Source organism: Lontra canadensis, unplaced genomic scaffold, assembly GCF_010015895.1.
Source record: "Lontra canadensis isolate GAN:19392208 unplaced genomic scaffold, GSC_riverotter_1.0 scaffold44, whole genome shotgun sequence".
Lineage (NCBI taxonomy): Eukaryota > Metazoa > Chordata > Mammalia > Carnivora > Mustelidae > Lontra > Lontra canadensis.
The window spans coordinates 7922548-7938139 of record NW_022631038.1 but is presented as its reverse complement, the minus strand read 5'-3'; the positions used below and the strand labels follow the sequence as shown (position 1 = coordinate 7938139).

Below are 15592 nucleotides of genomic sequence, written 5' to 3'. Positions count from 1 at the left end.
TAGGTCTGGGGTAAAACCAGAAGTGTGTATAGTTAACAAGCACCCCAAATATTCTGGAAAGCACTGCCCTATTGTAACCCAGAAATTTGACTTCTCCCCTAGACCCCCTACGTACAAACCATGGGATGGATGTTGGTATGGTTAGTATATCTATTTTCCCAATAAGAAGGAAAACTTTGAAATACACCAAATTTTGAAAAATAAAAAAGTTGGTTACAATGTTTTCTCCTTGGAGCCATCTTTTAAAAAAATACCTCCAATAGGACCAGACTGTTAAATTCACTGAGTAGGGCACATTTTTGGCAAGACATAGCCAATCTGGAAATGCCTCACTGCTAAAAATGCGAAATCAAGTAAATACGTTACACCCTTTGGCTTCATCTTCCATTAAAATTAAAAAATTCTTAGCTTTATATGCCTGTGACAGTTTATCGGGATTTTCTGACAGCGTCTTGGAGGAAGGCTGTCCACACTGGACGCAGAGTATGGCAAGTCTCAAAGGCCGGGCATGCGGTGGGAAAGAGCAGACCACGGGGAGCGTCCGGGTCTCTAAGGTTAGGCTTGACAGACAGATCTTTCCCTCTGCCACTTCTGCCGAGTGTCAGGTATTAAATAAGGAGGGAATGTGAGGTTTTATTGAATAGAGGAGTGCCCGTCGCCCGTCAGAGTGAGCGTTTGCTCAGACTGCATCAGAGAAAGTGTACTTAGACCACAGAAAATTATTTCTGGTTGTTTTTTTAAAACCTGGTGTGAATCGATAAAAATACATTTCTCTCTTGAAAATGCCATGTAAAGTATTGTTCTCTTTGAACTAATCATAAGCTTGAGCACCTGAGTGACATTGTGTTGATCTCTGGGGCTAATGTTGAAACTTCTGTTTCCAGTAAGAACATATGTCACATTCTCACCACAGAGCTTCTCAGGAAAAAACACGTTTTAATATGTAAAACTTCCTATGGCAGGAGCACAGGAAAAGATCCATTTGAGAAAAGATCTAGGTAAGGGAAGGAGGTGGTGTCCGGAAAAATTGTAAGACACTGAAATGGGGGAAAAGGATTAATGGTGCCTATGATGGAGGCCACTGGGGAGTATTTCTGGAAGGGCTTGCACCTCCAATCAGAGTTATTTTATAATTCAGTAAACTGCAGAAAGCTGATAGTAAAGCAAATAATTCTTGTACATAGAAATGCAAATGTATTTGTCTGGTGGGTACAACTGGTTATTGTTCTGGCTAATTACCAGCATTCCTGACTGGCTGTATGCCCTTTGAATTCTCCTTGGAATCAATTGTACCATCTTTTTTGTTCCTTCTAAATTAATGAATGAAATTAAATCCTCTACAAGTGTTCATTTCATGTTTTGAGTCCCAATTTTACTTTTTTTAAAAAAAAAGTTAAGCAGCAAATTAGGCAGGTATCTTTAACAGATTCTGTCATATGTCACCCACATTTAACCCTCAACTTCTTTTTTTTTTTTTTTTAAAGATTTTATTTATTTACTTGAGAGAGAGAGAGCAGGAAGGGAAGGGAGGGCAGAAGGAGAGGGAGAAGCAGACTCCCTGCTGAGCAGAGAGCTTGTCCCAGGTCTCGATCCCAGGACCGAGGGATCATGACCTGAGCTGAAGGCAGACATTTAGCCGACAGAGACACGCAGGCGCCCCAACCCTCAGCTTCTGAAAGAGCAGATTTCAGTGTAGTATTTTACATAAAGCCTGACACATCTCCTTTTTCTTTTAGCTTCAGACAAGCTTGAATGAGCCAATGACGTTATCCAAATCGATATCTCTTCCTCGTAGTGCGTACTGGCATCACATCACTCGTCAGAACAGTGTTGGAGAACTCTACAGCTTGCAAGGCAAGTAGCTTGAAAATAATAAAGCAGCGCCTCCGTTAGCCTCCTACAGGTGGGCCAGGAGTCATGGAAATTGCTTTGCTTGCCTTTCCTCCATTTTCATTTATCAGCTGTCACTGGCCACAGTGGGAACTCTGAGGTTTACAGTGGCTTTTCTAAAGCTATCATTTCATAGACTCACGGTAGAAATTTTTCCGAAAGTCATCAAGGGCTGAGGACCCTATCTGGCAGAGAAACTTGACTAGAACGTTATATGAAACCTATTACCAGAAGCTACGAGAAGCTGGTACTAGGGTCTGTTTCATGCTGTTTTATAAAGGATTTCTGTCTTAGCATCCTTTTTTCTTAATAAGATTGAATATCAGTTCAAGAGGCCAATTTCAGGCTCTGTGATAAAATGCTACATAAACCTATTCACAGAAGTCTTAAGGTTTAGCCAAAATCTTGGCATAGAAATAATGCTGGAGGGCACAAGGCAGGAGACAAGTGTGAAAACTTTGCTTCTGTATTTTTCCTAACGATAAATGGTTTAATCAACTGAAACGGGAATGGTTTACCAGATGAATCAAATTAATAGATAGCAAGTATTTCATCAAGAGCAGCACAAACCCCAGCTTTGGCATTTTTTCCCTCGTACTCTTTCCCTATTGTCTTAAAATGAATAATCTTATCCTTCAGATAAAATATTCAGCAGCAATCAATTGACTAACAGCCGACCAAGACCTAAGGAAGTAGGAACTTGGAAAAATAAGGCTAACAAAACACATTCATCCAACAAAAATTTTCTGAGCACAATAGATTTGAGTGTAATGGACACCCGATATGTGTCTGGTGAAGGAATGACTGGTATGACCTTCAGCACAGTAGGCATTTGGAATGTTTTTCAGTCATGCTTTAACTCTTGCTCATATTAACACAAAGTGTTTCAACAAAAACAACAAAATGTTTTGATGACAAGGAGACTGCAATGGTATATTTTTAAAGCAATATTTGCCAGGATTTCAAACCTAGACTAATGGAATTTGGTCAGTGGGAATTAATGATTAAAGACACATTCTGCAAGGAAGAACAGAACAGTTTTAGTCATTTGTGGATGACAATTACATTTTATATTTTAAACGAACCCTCTTATGGGTAGTTACTATCTTTTTGTGTTGTTGCTTTGCATGAGAAAATCCTTCCTAGGCTAGGGAGTATAGGATTTGAGAGGACTCCTGGCAGTTTTGTGGATCAGAAAGAGGAGACACATACCTCGCTTTTGCTTCCTTACAAATGCCAGCAACCACCTTCTAAAACAGCCTGAGTCATCATCTTAGGATTAGAAATAATTAGAAAATATGCTTTTAATGTAAGGTTATTTTTATTTAAACATAAACCTATATATGAAATGATTGTTAAAAAACAAAATTCAACTGAGTAAATTTTACCTATCATATTGGCTTAATTCAACAATGGTGAGCAGACAGCATGCCATCCAGCAGATAGGAGATCTTAGGAGCTATATATAATGAAAGACTTTTGTAGGCAGAGGGGCATGGGTAAGGAAGTTATACTGGCCAAGAATGGATTGGGTGTAGCAAGGTCACTTCTGCTTAGGGGCTATCAGGAGTCTTTCGGACAGATGACCTCACTAGTACTGACCAGGTAGTTCCCACTGATTGGTCTACAGTTCTTTCTCTTGGAGAGCTGAAATTGTAATGAAGTTACGTGTTAAGTCTCAGGTGGGCATTAAGGGGCTTAGCCTAAGTGACTCCATATTGAGCTTATTGTCTTGTTTTTAACAATATTGATGTTTAATCAAGTAAAAATAAAACCATGGAACATTTTCATGAGGAAATACAAATGAGCAAATTTCTAAGCAAATGAAAGTCAGATATTAATAGAAATAAGTTCAAAAAGGTTAGAATCAATGTTGTGATAACTTTGGTTTTGACAAGAGTTTGGTCTGTAATTCCAGCAAATGAAAGATTGTTTTCATGGTAGCATGTGGGGACCTATTCTCTGAACAGAGAGCTGACATTTAGACTGATGTACAATATCAGAAATAATTTCGTACGCATCCAACAAAAAATGTCAGAACTTGTTTAAATTTCTCAAAACATTGATGAAGACTTGAAGGGGGACAGTGCTGACTTACAATACAATAGAATCAATAACTGGACACTCTAGGATCCATCTCACTGATATTAATTTCCAGCAAAGGTAAGGATTTACATGCTCTTTCCATTATGATGAACAGTTTTCATGTAAGGTCTCGAATACACATTCTTCCTGGGTTGTTTATTGTTTATGTGTGTGTGTGTAACAAAGAAATATGCAGCAACTAAATATGTTTTGTGTGTGTGTGTAACAAAGAAATATGCAGTGACTACAAGTCCAATAAATATAGAATGTATTTGATGTAAATTGTATTTCACTCTACTATGGCTTTATTTTTATACTGTATGCTTCTCAGAGCAATACTTTTTGCCATTTTACCTACCCCTCATTTTATGTTTATATCACAGAGAGAGAGAGATAAACATCTAGATGGATAGCTAGATCATCAGTAAGTCGATTATATATGGATAGATACAGATGTAAACTTGTTAGTGATGCTTTGGCAAAGCTGATACATTTTACTCTCCTTTCGTTCTCTTGAGGCTATCAAGGTAAATAGAGGACAAGAGTCTTTTAACCGTAGTTGGCTTTTGGGTTTTTTTGGGGGAGGAGGGACGGTTATTGGTGTGTAATTGACACAGGCTTTGCCTTCATGGAATCAGGACAGGATAAAACTACCAAAACAGGAAATAAGAATGGAAAAAGTGAAACTTAGCACCTTTTCTTCATACATATCTACACTTTTTTTTTTCCAAGAAACTACATTTGATGCCTCCCATCTGAGTTACTTTATAATGCAAGAAATTGCAGAAAGCTAAAGAAGTACATAGTCTGATTTTCAAGAATCAAGGGAGAAATCAGGCAATGCTGGGTGTTACATCGTCAAGTAAAGTGTAGGTAGCACTGAGGAATAAAAATGTATCTTCAGAATTTTTCATCATATTTTCTACATTCTAGCTGTGAAGGTGAGATCAATATGAATTAAATTCAGCGGGTTTTCGTTCAGAAGATAAATGGGGAAAAGCTTTCTCTATCTAAAGCTTCATAGATTGGGATTCATTAAGAAGCAGCACATGTACTAGAACTGAGAAATATTCATGGTGTGAAAACAAATCTATTCCACATTATGACGTACCTCTACCTTCGATTGCCTGTCGCCCTCAAAACTGTACTTGCTCAGTTTTATTGGATTCATTTCTGTCCTCCATTCTCTAACTATAGGAGCAAGATACTCTCTAAAAGACCAATGTATCAATACTAACATCTAAATAAAATAAAATAAAATAAAATAGGGCGCCTGGGTGGCTCAGTGGGTTAAGCCGCTGCCCTCGACTCAGGTCATGATCTCAGGGTCCTGGGATCGAGTCCCGCATCGGGCTCTCTGCTCAGCAGGGAGCCTGCTTCCCTCTCTCTCTCTCTGCCTGCCTCTCTGCCTACTTGTGATCTCTGTCTGTCAAATAAATAAATAAAATATTAATAAAATAAAATAAAATAAATAAAATTGACATCCTGCATTTACTTTAATGTTTGGAAAAGAAGTGCAATGTAATCTTCTAAATCTCTCCATGCTACTCCAGAATGATGCTCTGAAAGTGTAAGTTTTTCTGGTTTCTGTCTTGTACTCCAGCTCTCTGGAGTCAAAAGACTAACAAAAAGAATAATTTGCCTTAACAAGGGCAAGTTAGCTAAGGACTAGGCAGTTACTATGGAAAATCCCTACTGTAAGGGGCTTGTGAGAGATTGGAGCAAGTCACCTCTTCTTACAGAAGGTGTGAGTAAAGACTTCCTGTTCCCAGTTTTTGCCAGATAATAAGGATGATTAGTTTGTATTAGAAAGTAATTTTGCTTCTATTTCTCTGTTTAACACATTTATGAAAAATGTTTGTGTCACAACACGCTGTAGAGATGCTATGTCTAGACTTGGGGAAACCATTCACTTCAAGAGAAGGAAACATGATTTTGAACTCTTGACTCAAAACTAAGTGCCACTTCTTTAATATTGCTAGAATTGTGATTTTGGTTCTAAGGCCTTCAGCAGATGTGTTGAGAATACCAGGAACACTCAAAACAACAACAACAGCAAAAAAAAACAGGTGAGAGGATGTTGGTTAGAGTTTTCCTTCCTTTGGAAGGTCATCACCTTGACTTGTAATCACCGTTCTCATAACTGTATGACACATTGTGTGGCAGAGTCTTTAAATCGGAATTTGTGAAGATGGCAAAGCACTTACTGAAAATGACAACTCAATGTAGTAAAAACCACCGATGGTCCCAGGCTCACCGCAGGCAATCACCGAGTCTTTGTTGAATGAATGCAAAAATGAATTTTAAAATGCATTAGAAAGGATGGACTAGCTCGTCTCCTCCCTGTGGAAAATTCTCACCCGTCTTGCAGAAGGAATCCTCATATCCGGTCCCACACACGGCCCGTCCTGGGCCCCCGCCTTCCCCTTGCACACGCTTCAGCTTGTCTGCTTCTTGCTCCGGGACTGCCTTGACTCCGCAACCACTTGCTCCTGCTGGTCTGCATTTGGCAAACACAGGAGGTGCCACGAGAGGCTTGGCCCCATCCCCATAACCCGAGAGCTGGGTTTCTGTCTCTGTCTACCGGCTGCTTTCCCTCCAGAGAAGATCATCCACCAGTTCCACTGACGTGAAGGGGAGACAAGAAGGTGGGCAGAAAACGAGCTTTGGGACCACGTGCTGTCCTTACATTTTCCCTGATACATTGCACCACGTGTTTTTACGCAAAATTATATGGGATATACTGCGACTGGGTTTTGAGCAGCTTGAACAACCTCACTGTTTGAATCAAGGAGGATGCGGGGGTGGGGGCCTCTTGTAAAAGTGGTAACTTTTGGTTAGCACTGATTAATATGCACATCCCAGCTCCGAATCGCCTGCCCCCTCTGCCCTCTCTACCTGTGTAATCAAGCTGCGACCGTCCGTGTCAGCACAGCGCGCACCTGATTCCACGGGAGGCATTTTCGCTTGCCGAAAGGGCATCAGCGGCTCCAATTTCTCTGAAGGACAGGATGCAAACAGGCAATTAGAATTAGAGATAACCTTCAGAAAACAGTAAATAGAATTCTGACATAGATTAGGGAGGTAAATCAGAGGATTTACTCACTCTTCGCTCAACTATGACCCTCTGTCCTTTCTTGCCCGTTCGGTTTCAAGTTCACGCTGTGTGTAAATCGCTTCCATCGAGCCCTTCTGTTTAACTTTTCATCATATGATGTTTTCCGAATTGCAAAGCTAATAAAATCCTTGTATAACAAGTGAAAGAAAAAGGAAAAGAGAAAATTGCACCGATAAAAGGAAAAAAGAGTCTGTGTAGGTTCAGTGTTTGACCTGTGCGCTGGAGGCAAGTCAGTCAGCACCAGCGGTAGTGGACAGAGGCCTTGCACATCCTCCGTGAGCCCCAGCCCACTGGTGGCCCTGTGGCAACAACCCCCTACATGCGAGCCATTTGCCAGAGTCAACGCTTCCAGTAAACCTTCTTTATGAGCAGTTACTGCATGTCCTTCCCTTAGAAGGATGCCTTCCTGGATATCAGTTTTTGGAGGTAAATGAATTGATTGCTCCCCAAAATAGACACCATAGAAATGCTCCGAATGTCCTCACTGTGAAATGTTCATTACACACCACAGTCCTCCCTAATCACTCCCTTTTCCATGCTCCCCGATGTTTATGTCTGACTTTAATACCACCACGTATTTGTTCATAAACCCTCTTCTTCCATTCGTTGTGAGGTAGCAATTCGAGATGATCTTTATCTCATGGCTCAGCCAAACTTAGGGCGCCATTGTTGCGAAGAAGGGCCGTCTGTTAAAATATTGCTTTTGGGAGTTAAATAAACCTGAGTTTGAATATCAACTTACCACTGCTGAGTTGGGTGGCTTTGGGTCATTTACTCATCTTTCTAAACCTCATTTTCTTCATGTCTAAAATGAGGCTAAGAGTTCCTATCATGGCACTTAAATGAGATCATCCACACTGGGTGTAAAGATTCAGTAATTATTAACCATTGTCAATCTATTGAAGGCAATTCAATTTCCACTAAAATGTTTTTCTCTGACAAAGGGAAGTATGCTCTCCTATTCCAATTTATTCTATTATTTACTTTGAAATTATTACAGAGTTTCTACTACACCTTAAGAATTTTGTTTTGTTCTAAAGACTTTATAGAAGTCTAGCTCTAAGAAACAGATTCTAGCTTTTACGGTTCTAGAAAAACTAAATCTAACTCTAAACCTAACCTTAAGTTAAAAAAAAGAAAATGTCAGGCTTAAGTCTTCAGCTATTTGTTTTCTTCCCCTCGGTGAGTTTAAACAAGACATTTATGCCTCAAACCCATGCACTCCTTCCCCCAGGTCTTACAAGTCTCAGTCCAGCTAGCCCAAGGGGAATTAGACCCTGTTTTTCAGGCCAAGGAATTGCAAATTCCTGGAAGGACTTTATTCAGCTCGGTGCAGAAGCAGTGCCCCCCCCCCCCCCCCCCCCCCCCCCCCCCCAAGATCTGTTCTTGCTAATCAGCCTGCCCTGACTGGGGACAAGGCTTTCCGAGAAATTTCTTTCTTCCTGAACTAAGGTAGACTGGTTTTGCGTGAGCCACTCAATTTATTCTGTCTTGGGATGCATTTTCTGGCTGGACTAAAGGTGAAAGGCAAGATTTAGATTGTTAATTAGGTTCTCCTGACATAGCACAACACAAAATCTAGAGACGGTGCATGGTGTAAAATACAAGTCAGCCATTTAATCACTGTTTACCAGGTACGTAAAAGGAGTAGATAGAGATAGATAAAGGTAAAAGACTCAAGACTTACCAGATGTTATACAGGATTAGTGTAATCTGCGAGTGGTTTATTAAAATAAATTGCTTCATGCTCTCTAATTCAAACCTGAAATTGAAATTTGAATTAAACCTGATTCCTGGTCTCTATACTTGATTTTTTTCCCTCAAGCTTCCTCCCACCCACTCTTTTAAAAAAATATAGTAAGTAATATATTAAGTTCAATGTTAATCAAACTATGATGGAAAAAATACATACTCCCTTTTATTTAGTAGGAAATAAACCTAGTACAAAATATTAATTCAGGGAAAGGTTAATACAGCCATGGCTGAAGCTTAGCTGCCTTTGTCATGTGTGTAAATGCACGTGCACACACGTGTACCCACATACACAGGTGTTTGTGTACACACACACAGAACCATACGGCTCATTGTTGTTGTGTATACATAAATTGTACCTATTAAGGTACACATCACAAATTATAAAATACATAGAAGAACCTGCAGGGAAAATGTTCAATTATATCTTTCTCCCTGACCTGTTTCCTGTTTTGTTTTTCACTTCAGCTATCTCTGGCCCTTCAACGAATACCCTATCCCTGGTTATAGGCTTAATAATTGTATTTTGCCTGGATTTTTTCTTTTATTGTCCTGTGTCTGCCAAACAGAGAATACAGCATCCTAGACTTGATAATGATTAGAGGATAAGAAAAGACAAGCAACATCAGAAATCAGCATCACTGAAATGACACCTGCCAGGGAATAAATCGCAGAGTTCACATAGATTTAATCCTGTCCGTCAATGAAGTTCTAGGACTTACCGTACTGCCCTACAAATGATAGACAGGGATTGAAAGTTTGCTGCTACAAACTTTAAACATCTGATATGTAAAATTTAGGAGCATGGTTATATAAGTTTATATAAGAGAAATTTATGTTAAGAATGGAAGCCATGTGCATATGTGTTCATATGTATTTAACACAGGAAGAAGAGTATAGTTTTGGAGTGTTTTTAGAAATTTTTGGTTGCCATTGCGCCATTATATTGGATTGGTAAGGAGTTTAGAACCTTCCCTTTATTTTTGTAAAACTATTCTAATACAAGAAGGAGAAGTTCAATGCTAAACTTTAAGTGATATGTCTTTAACATATGCTCAAAGGTAAAAGATACATGACTTCAAAAAAAAATAACAAAATTTCTTGCTGATAGCAGAACTCTGTGGCACAAATTGTTCTTCGAGTCCTTTTGTCCATCAGAAAATGCCATTCTTCCAGATGAATTTGGCAAGTGGCTTCTCTGGTGTACCATCAAGGGATAGCCATTGTCTGGGGCCCTGTCGTACCCATTGTAGAATTCTGTCTGTGCTCAAAAGCGATGGCTTAGAACACCCTGTGCTTGTATCTTTGCCTGTAATTAGTACCATCCTGATCAGTGGAAAGTTCTCTTTGAGAACAGTTTATCATTCTTGAGTTCACTTGTAAAATATTTTGAAATTGTCTGAGTTTTTGATAGTAAAATATAGTATTGTTCTTAAATGCACACACACACACATACACACACACAAACACACACACACAACACCTCACATTTTTTCCAAACAAACAAATGAAGGAAATCCTAGAGTACGATCTGTTTTCTTTTCCAGCATGCTTCTACATTCCTGCTATAGCCTCATTAGGGCACATCATATAAACTGAAGAATGTACAAGTGAAAATCACCATATGCTATATTCATTCACAATCTGCTCCCCGTTTCCTGGGCTCAAGCATTGGCTCCATCCTTCTGAAGTCAGTGAAACACTACGAGTCCAGAACTCAGAGATGTCCTCCTTGCTGGGTAATTCACAGGCACCTGTCTGTGTTTAACCACAAGTAACCTTCCATTCAACAAATGTGCAGGGGGAGACTGCCTCACTGGGGTCAACAGAGAAGTGCATGTTCTGAGACACAAGCAAGGAACATGTTTGAAAATTCTTTAATAGGAAGGAGAGGGATATTTTATTGCATAATCTGCTACCAACAATATATGATGCCACATAATTTCACATATATAACCTCATATAAGCCACACACTCTTGAGAAGCTAGATTGTTATGGATGCAGTTTTTATAGATGAAGAAAAGGCAGTATCATTGTCCATTTATTTATCGAGCACTCTACACCCTGTCATAATTGATGATCTTCCCAAGAACTGTCTGAAATAGGTATTACTATTGTCCCATTTTACAAAAAAGGAATCTGCCCTCTCCCTCTGCCTCTTCCCCCCTGCCTGTGTGTGCATGCTCTGTCTCAATTATATAAATAAATAAATCTGAATACGCAAAAATAACTTGCCTAAGGGCCAAAAGTAGTATTATCAACACACACAGTCTTATTTTTCTACTTAGAGGGCCACCAGGATAGGAAACTTCTGTAACTGCCCCAGGGGAACAAAGTTGAAGGCAAGGTAGAATGAAACATTCGAAAATTCTACCCTTCTACCCAGTTACGTTCTCTTTGAACCATAATCAAGGTTTACAAGAACTATTCCTCTGAAAGCAGACAACAGCTATTCTCAAATGTGCTTTAAATGAGACAACCCAGATGGAAGCCATCAAGCCAATGGTGGAAAATCCATAGTATTCCAAGTCAAGTTCAAAATGGCTTGGGCACTGCTTTTAAAAATTTCACATGACAGCCTTGCTTCTTTTGTGGAACAATTTAAAGCACATGGTGCATGCAAATTAGTTAGTTTAACTCCTGAGAATTGCTATTACTTTTCAAGCTTTTTAACTGTTTTACATCAAGTTCAATTGTGTCTCCCTCAATTCCAATTTCTTCAGAAATGTCTTCTTTTGGAGATTTCAAAATCTCTTTTCCAGTCGCAAATCCCTTTTATTTCATGCCCTTTCCTCCCTCCTGAATATTTCCTTCTCTTTCTTCAGCCATCAATGCAGTCGCCATGTTGTGGTGTTAGTTCATGTGGTTTCCACCATGGAAGTGTAAATGCTTCTTAATCAAGCTTCATTTCCCTTAAATAAGCAATTTTTGTGTTTTCCAATGAAACATGATTTTTTTGGATTATTTCTGAAAACCTGGCAAAATTCCAAGGAATGAATACTTGACATTTAACTAAAATTAACATTCAAAAATTTTTATTGTGAAATGAATACATCCTCATTTAAAAAACTCAAGACATGAAGAAATACGTGGATACAAAGTTAAAAATCACCACTAATTCTACCATATATTGTTAACCTTTTAGAACAGAAGTACAGTGATATAGATAAAAATAGAAATTGAGATAAGGTTCATATAAATATGTAAAATTAAGATCATACTGCATATGAAGTCATTTGTTACATTTTAAGTTATATATTAAGAACAAAGTCTAATTAAGTGACATTTAAGGACTATATAATATTCCATTGCAAAACCCTAATTTATTTAACCATTGCCCTCTTGTTCAGTATGTACATTATGTGCTTTTTACTATACTAAACAATGCTGCAATAAACACATTTGTACATAATCTTTGATTACAATAACATTTCCAGAAGTGGAATTTATATACTTTTTTTTTCCATCAACATTTGCCTTACCTAGTCTTAGGAGATGGATCTCACTTACAGAGAACAATACAGATGTGGTTTCCATCCCTAATATACCTCCAGTCCCATGAGAAATACAAACCTCCCAGCCCATCCCACAGAGATATTAATGTATTCATTTATTCAACAATTACGCATCACATTTCTTTTACATGCTCTTTCTACATAGTGGGGGACACAAAGATGAAGAAGAGAAACAAGACATGCATTATGAAAGTACGCCAATAATAACCAAGTAAAGAGAATAATAAGCAGGTTAAATTCATTCATTCATTCATGAGCATTACAAAGAAGGTATATCAGAATCATGACAAAGGAAGTGAACTGGCCATTAAATTTCCTTTAAGAAGTGATATTTGGATTCAGGTTCAAATGTCAAAAACAGGTGAGCCTGTAAAACTTTGAGAAGGAAATTGTAGGCGTAACAGTGTCATTAGGCAGAAGTATATTAGAAGGAAGACTATATCTGGAGTGGGTAGAGCCCAGGGAAAATGACGCCCACGGGCAGTGATGAGTGAGCAGGACCAGATGATGAAGGGTTCCACAGTGATGGCAGCTGTTGGCTGAAAGCCATCATTCTAGTTTTACATGTATATAATCTCAACGTTTCCCGAAGGAATGTTTCATCAAAGCTTCGGGGTATCACATCTTCCTGCTGGATCATTCTCTTTTATAATTGTCAAATGCAATGCAGCTTTTTATCCAAATTCTGTTTTGCCTTATCTTCCATTTACTGTCAGCATTTCTGTGTCATTATAGATGTTTTATGATCAAAACAGGCTGGATTTTTTAAACTTAATGTTTTTGTTCTTTTATAACAGGAAAATTCAGTCACCTTTATTTATTTTGATTCTACATATTATGTTTTTCCACTTGTAATACTATTATTTACTATTTATTATATTATTTATTTACTAATTATTTAATACTGTTTATTTTCCCTTATTTTAGCTACTATTAGTTACAGTTATTTTTACTCTTCCCCCCATCTACTTATTTGAAATTACATATATTCTCTTAATAGTTAACTTAAATTTTTAGTATGTATACTTTAAAAAAAAATTTTATTTATTCATTCAACACAGAAAGAGACAGAGCACAAGCAGGGGGAGTGACAGGGAGAGGGAGAAGCAGGCTCCACTGAGCAGAGAGCCAGATGGGGGGCTCCATCCCAGGACCTTGGGATCATGACCTGAGCTGAAGGCAGATGCTTAACTGACTGAGCCACCCAGGTGCTCCTTAGTATGTATAGTTGACCAAAAAGTAAAAACAAATATAAAGAATAAATGTAGCTCCCTTCTCCTTTTAATTTCTTTCATATTTCATGCTACTGTTATCTGTTTGTTTTTTTAAGTAGGCTCCATGCCCAGTATGGAGCCCAACACAGGGCTTGAACTCACAACCCTGACATCAAGACCTGAACTGAGATCAAGAGCTGGACACTTAACCAACTGACCACCCAGGCGCCCCCATGCTACTGTTGTCTATTATTTTATTTCTCTCTTCTTTTGAAAACACCCTAAATTTAACTTTTAATACTATTATTATTTTGACAGTTAGTGCTATTACACCTACCCATTTGTTTCCCTGTTTCTTTGCTTCTCTACTTCAGTCCTTATTTCTGAGTTCAAATTCTTTTTTTTTTTTTTTTAATCAGTCATTATTTGCTTTCTTCAGTGAGCATTTATGTTTGGCAAACTCCATGTTTTGCAAAGACGAATTAATTTCATCTTTATTCATGTGTGATATTTCAGTTGGTTACAGAGTCGTTGGCCATTTGAGGATAGTTTCACTATTTTCTTGCTTCATTTACTGCATCTGGCCTCATTTCTTGAAGGACATTTTAGGTAGTTGTGGAATTCTCAGCCACCTGGAGAGCCTTCTATCCCATCACTTTCTACACCGTCTTGTTTCTGTCCAGATGTCTGTCAGTCTAGTTGTTCATCTTTTATAGATTAACTATCTTTTCTCTCTGTTTTCAGAAATTTCCTCTTGCATTTGGAACCAAGCAATCTTACCCTCATGCCTGAAACTATGAATTTCTTTTTAATTTTCTTGTGGGATCACAATATGTTTCTTCAGCCTGACAAGTCCTGTTATTCGTTTGTTCCATATAATTATCACTATTTATTTAAATGTTGTGTTATCCCCATTTGCCGTACCATCTCCTTTAGGAATGATTATTAAATTTATGTTTGATATTCATGTTTTGTTCTGTGTGATTAACCGTTATTTTACACTTTTCTTTCCTGTGGTATCTTTGTGCTGCATCTGAGTGATTTCCTCCGATCACACAATTCACTCAGGATTCACTCTGCAGCTGTGTGTCTACATTACCCCCTTCACCATCAGTGATGCTTTTAATATCTAAATGCCCTGATTGTTTTGTGAACTTCATCTACTCCTCTTTCACAACGGCTTATTCTTTCCTTGTGATTTATGTTCCTCTTAAGTTTTTTTGTTTGTTTGTTTGTTTGTTTGTTTGTTTTTTGCATTTCTTCCCGAGAGTCTTCTAGAACATACTTCAATCCCTTTGGAATTGGACTGCTGACTCAGAGTCTTGAAGAAACATTCCATTGGGTGTGTTTTAATATCTGATTATGAACTCATCTTCAGTAAGAATTGCATTTCTGTGAGACTCTAGTTGCCTCAGGAATGAAAATATTCCCCCAAAGTGGTTTCACATTGTTTATTAGGTTGAACCAGTTGGAACTGCCACTGTTGTAGGCTATTACTTCTAAAAATAACAATAATTTCAAGTGGCTCAACCTAAAAACAAAAACAAAATAAACTGAAAACTTGACAATCATAATGACTTTTTTTTGAGAAAATACATTTGCTAAAAATTGTTAGATAATGTGAAAAAAGTTCATGAAGAAATAGAAAAGTGAACAACATAAAATAAGCTTGAGCAAAAACAAAAATCAGAGAAAAGAGATCACTCTTAAACATCCATGAAATAGTAATGAGAAATACGTGAGGCCACAACGTGTATAAAATAATTATAACTCCAAGTATATATCATGTGCCCACGTTTTCCTATCTTAATGCAATAAAAATAGAAATCAATAATTAAAAGCCAAGAAGGCATATACTTTTTGACTTTAAAAACCCATCTGTATGAAGGAGAAGTGAGTTGGGGGAAATCGGAGGGGCAGACAAACCATGAAAGACTGTGGACTCTGAGGGTTTTCGGGGGCTGGGGGTTGAGCCTGGTGGTGGGTATTGTGGAGGACACGTATTGCATGGAGCACT

At 38.2% G+C, this 15592-nt stretch overlaps 1 protein-coding gene across 1 annotated transcript in view; it reads left to right on the top strand.

The window, feature by feature from the left end:
* DOK6 (docking protein 6) overlaps positions 1–15592 on the top strand; it is a 367977-nt gene that overhangs the window by 301286 nt on the left and 51099 nt on the right. The window contains exon 7 of the mRNA XM_032872255.1: positions 1737–1854. Coding sequence (XP_032728146.1) covers positions 1737–1854 — 118 coding nt within the window. The remainder of the gene's footprint in view (positions 1–1736; positions 1855–15592) is intronic.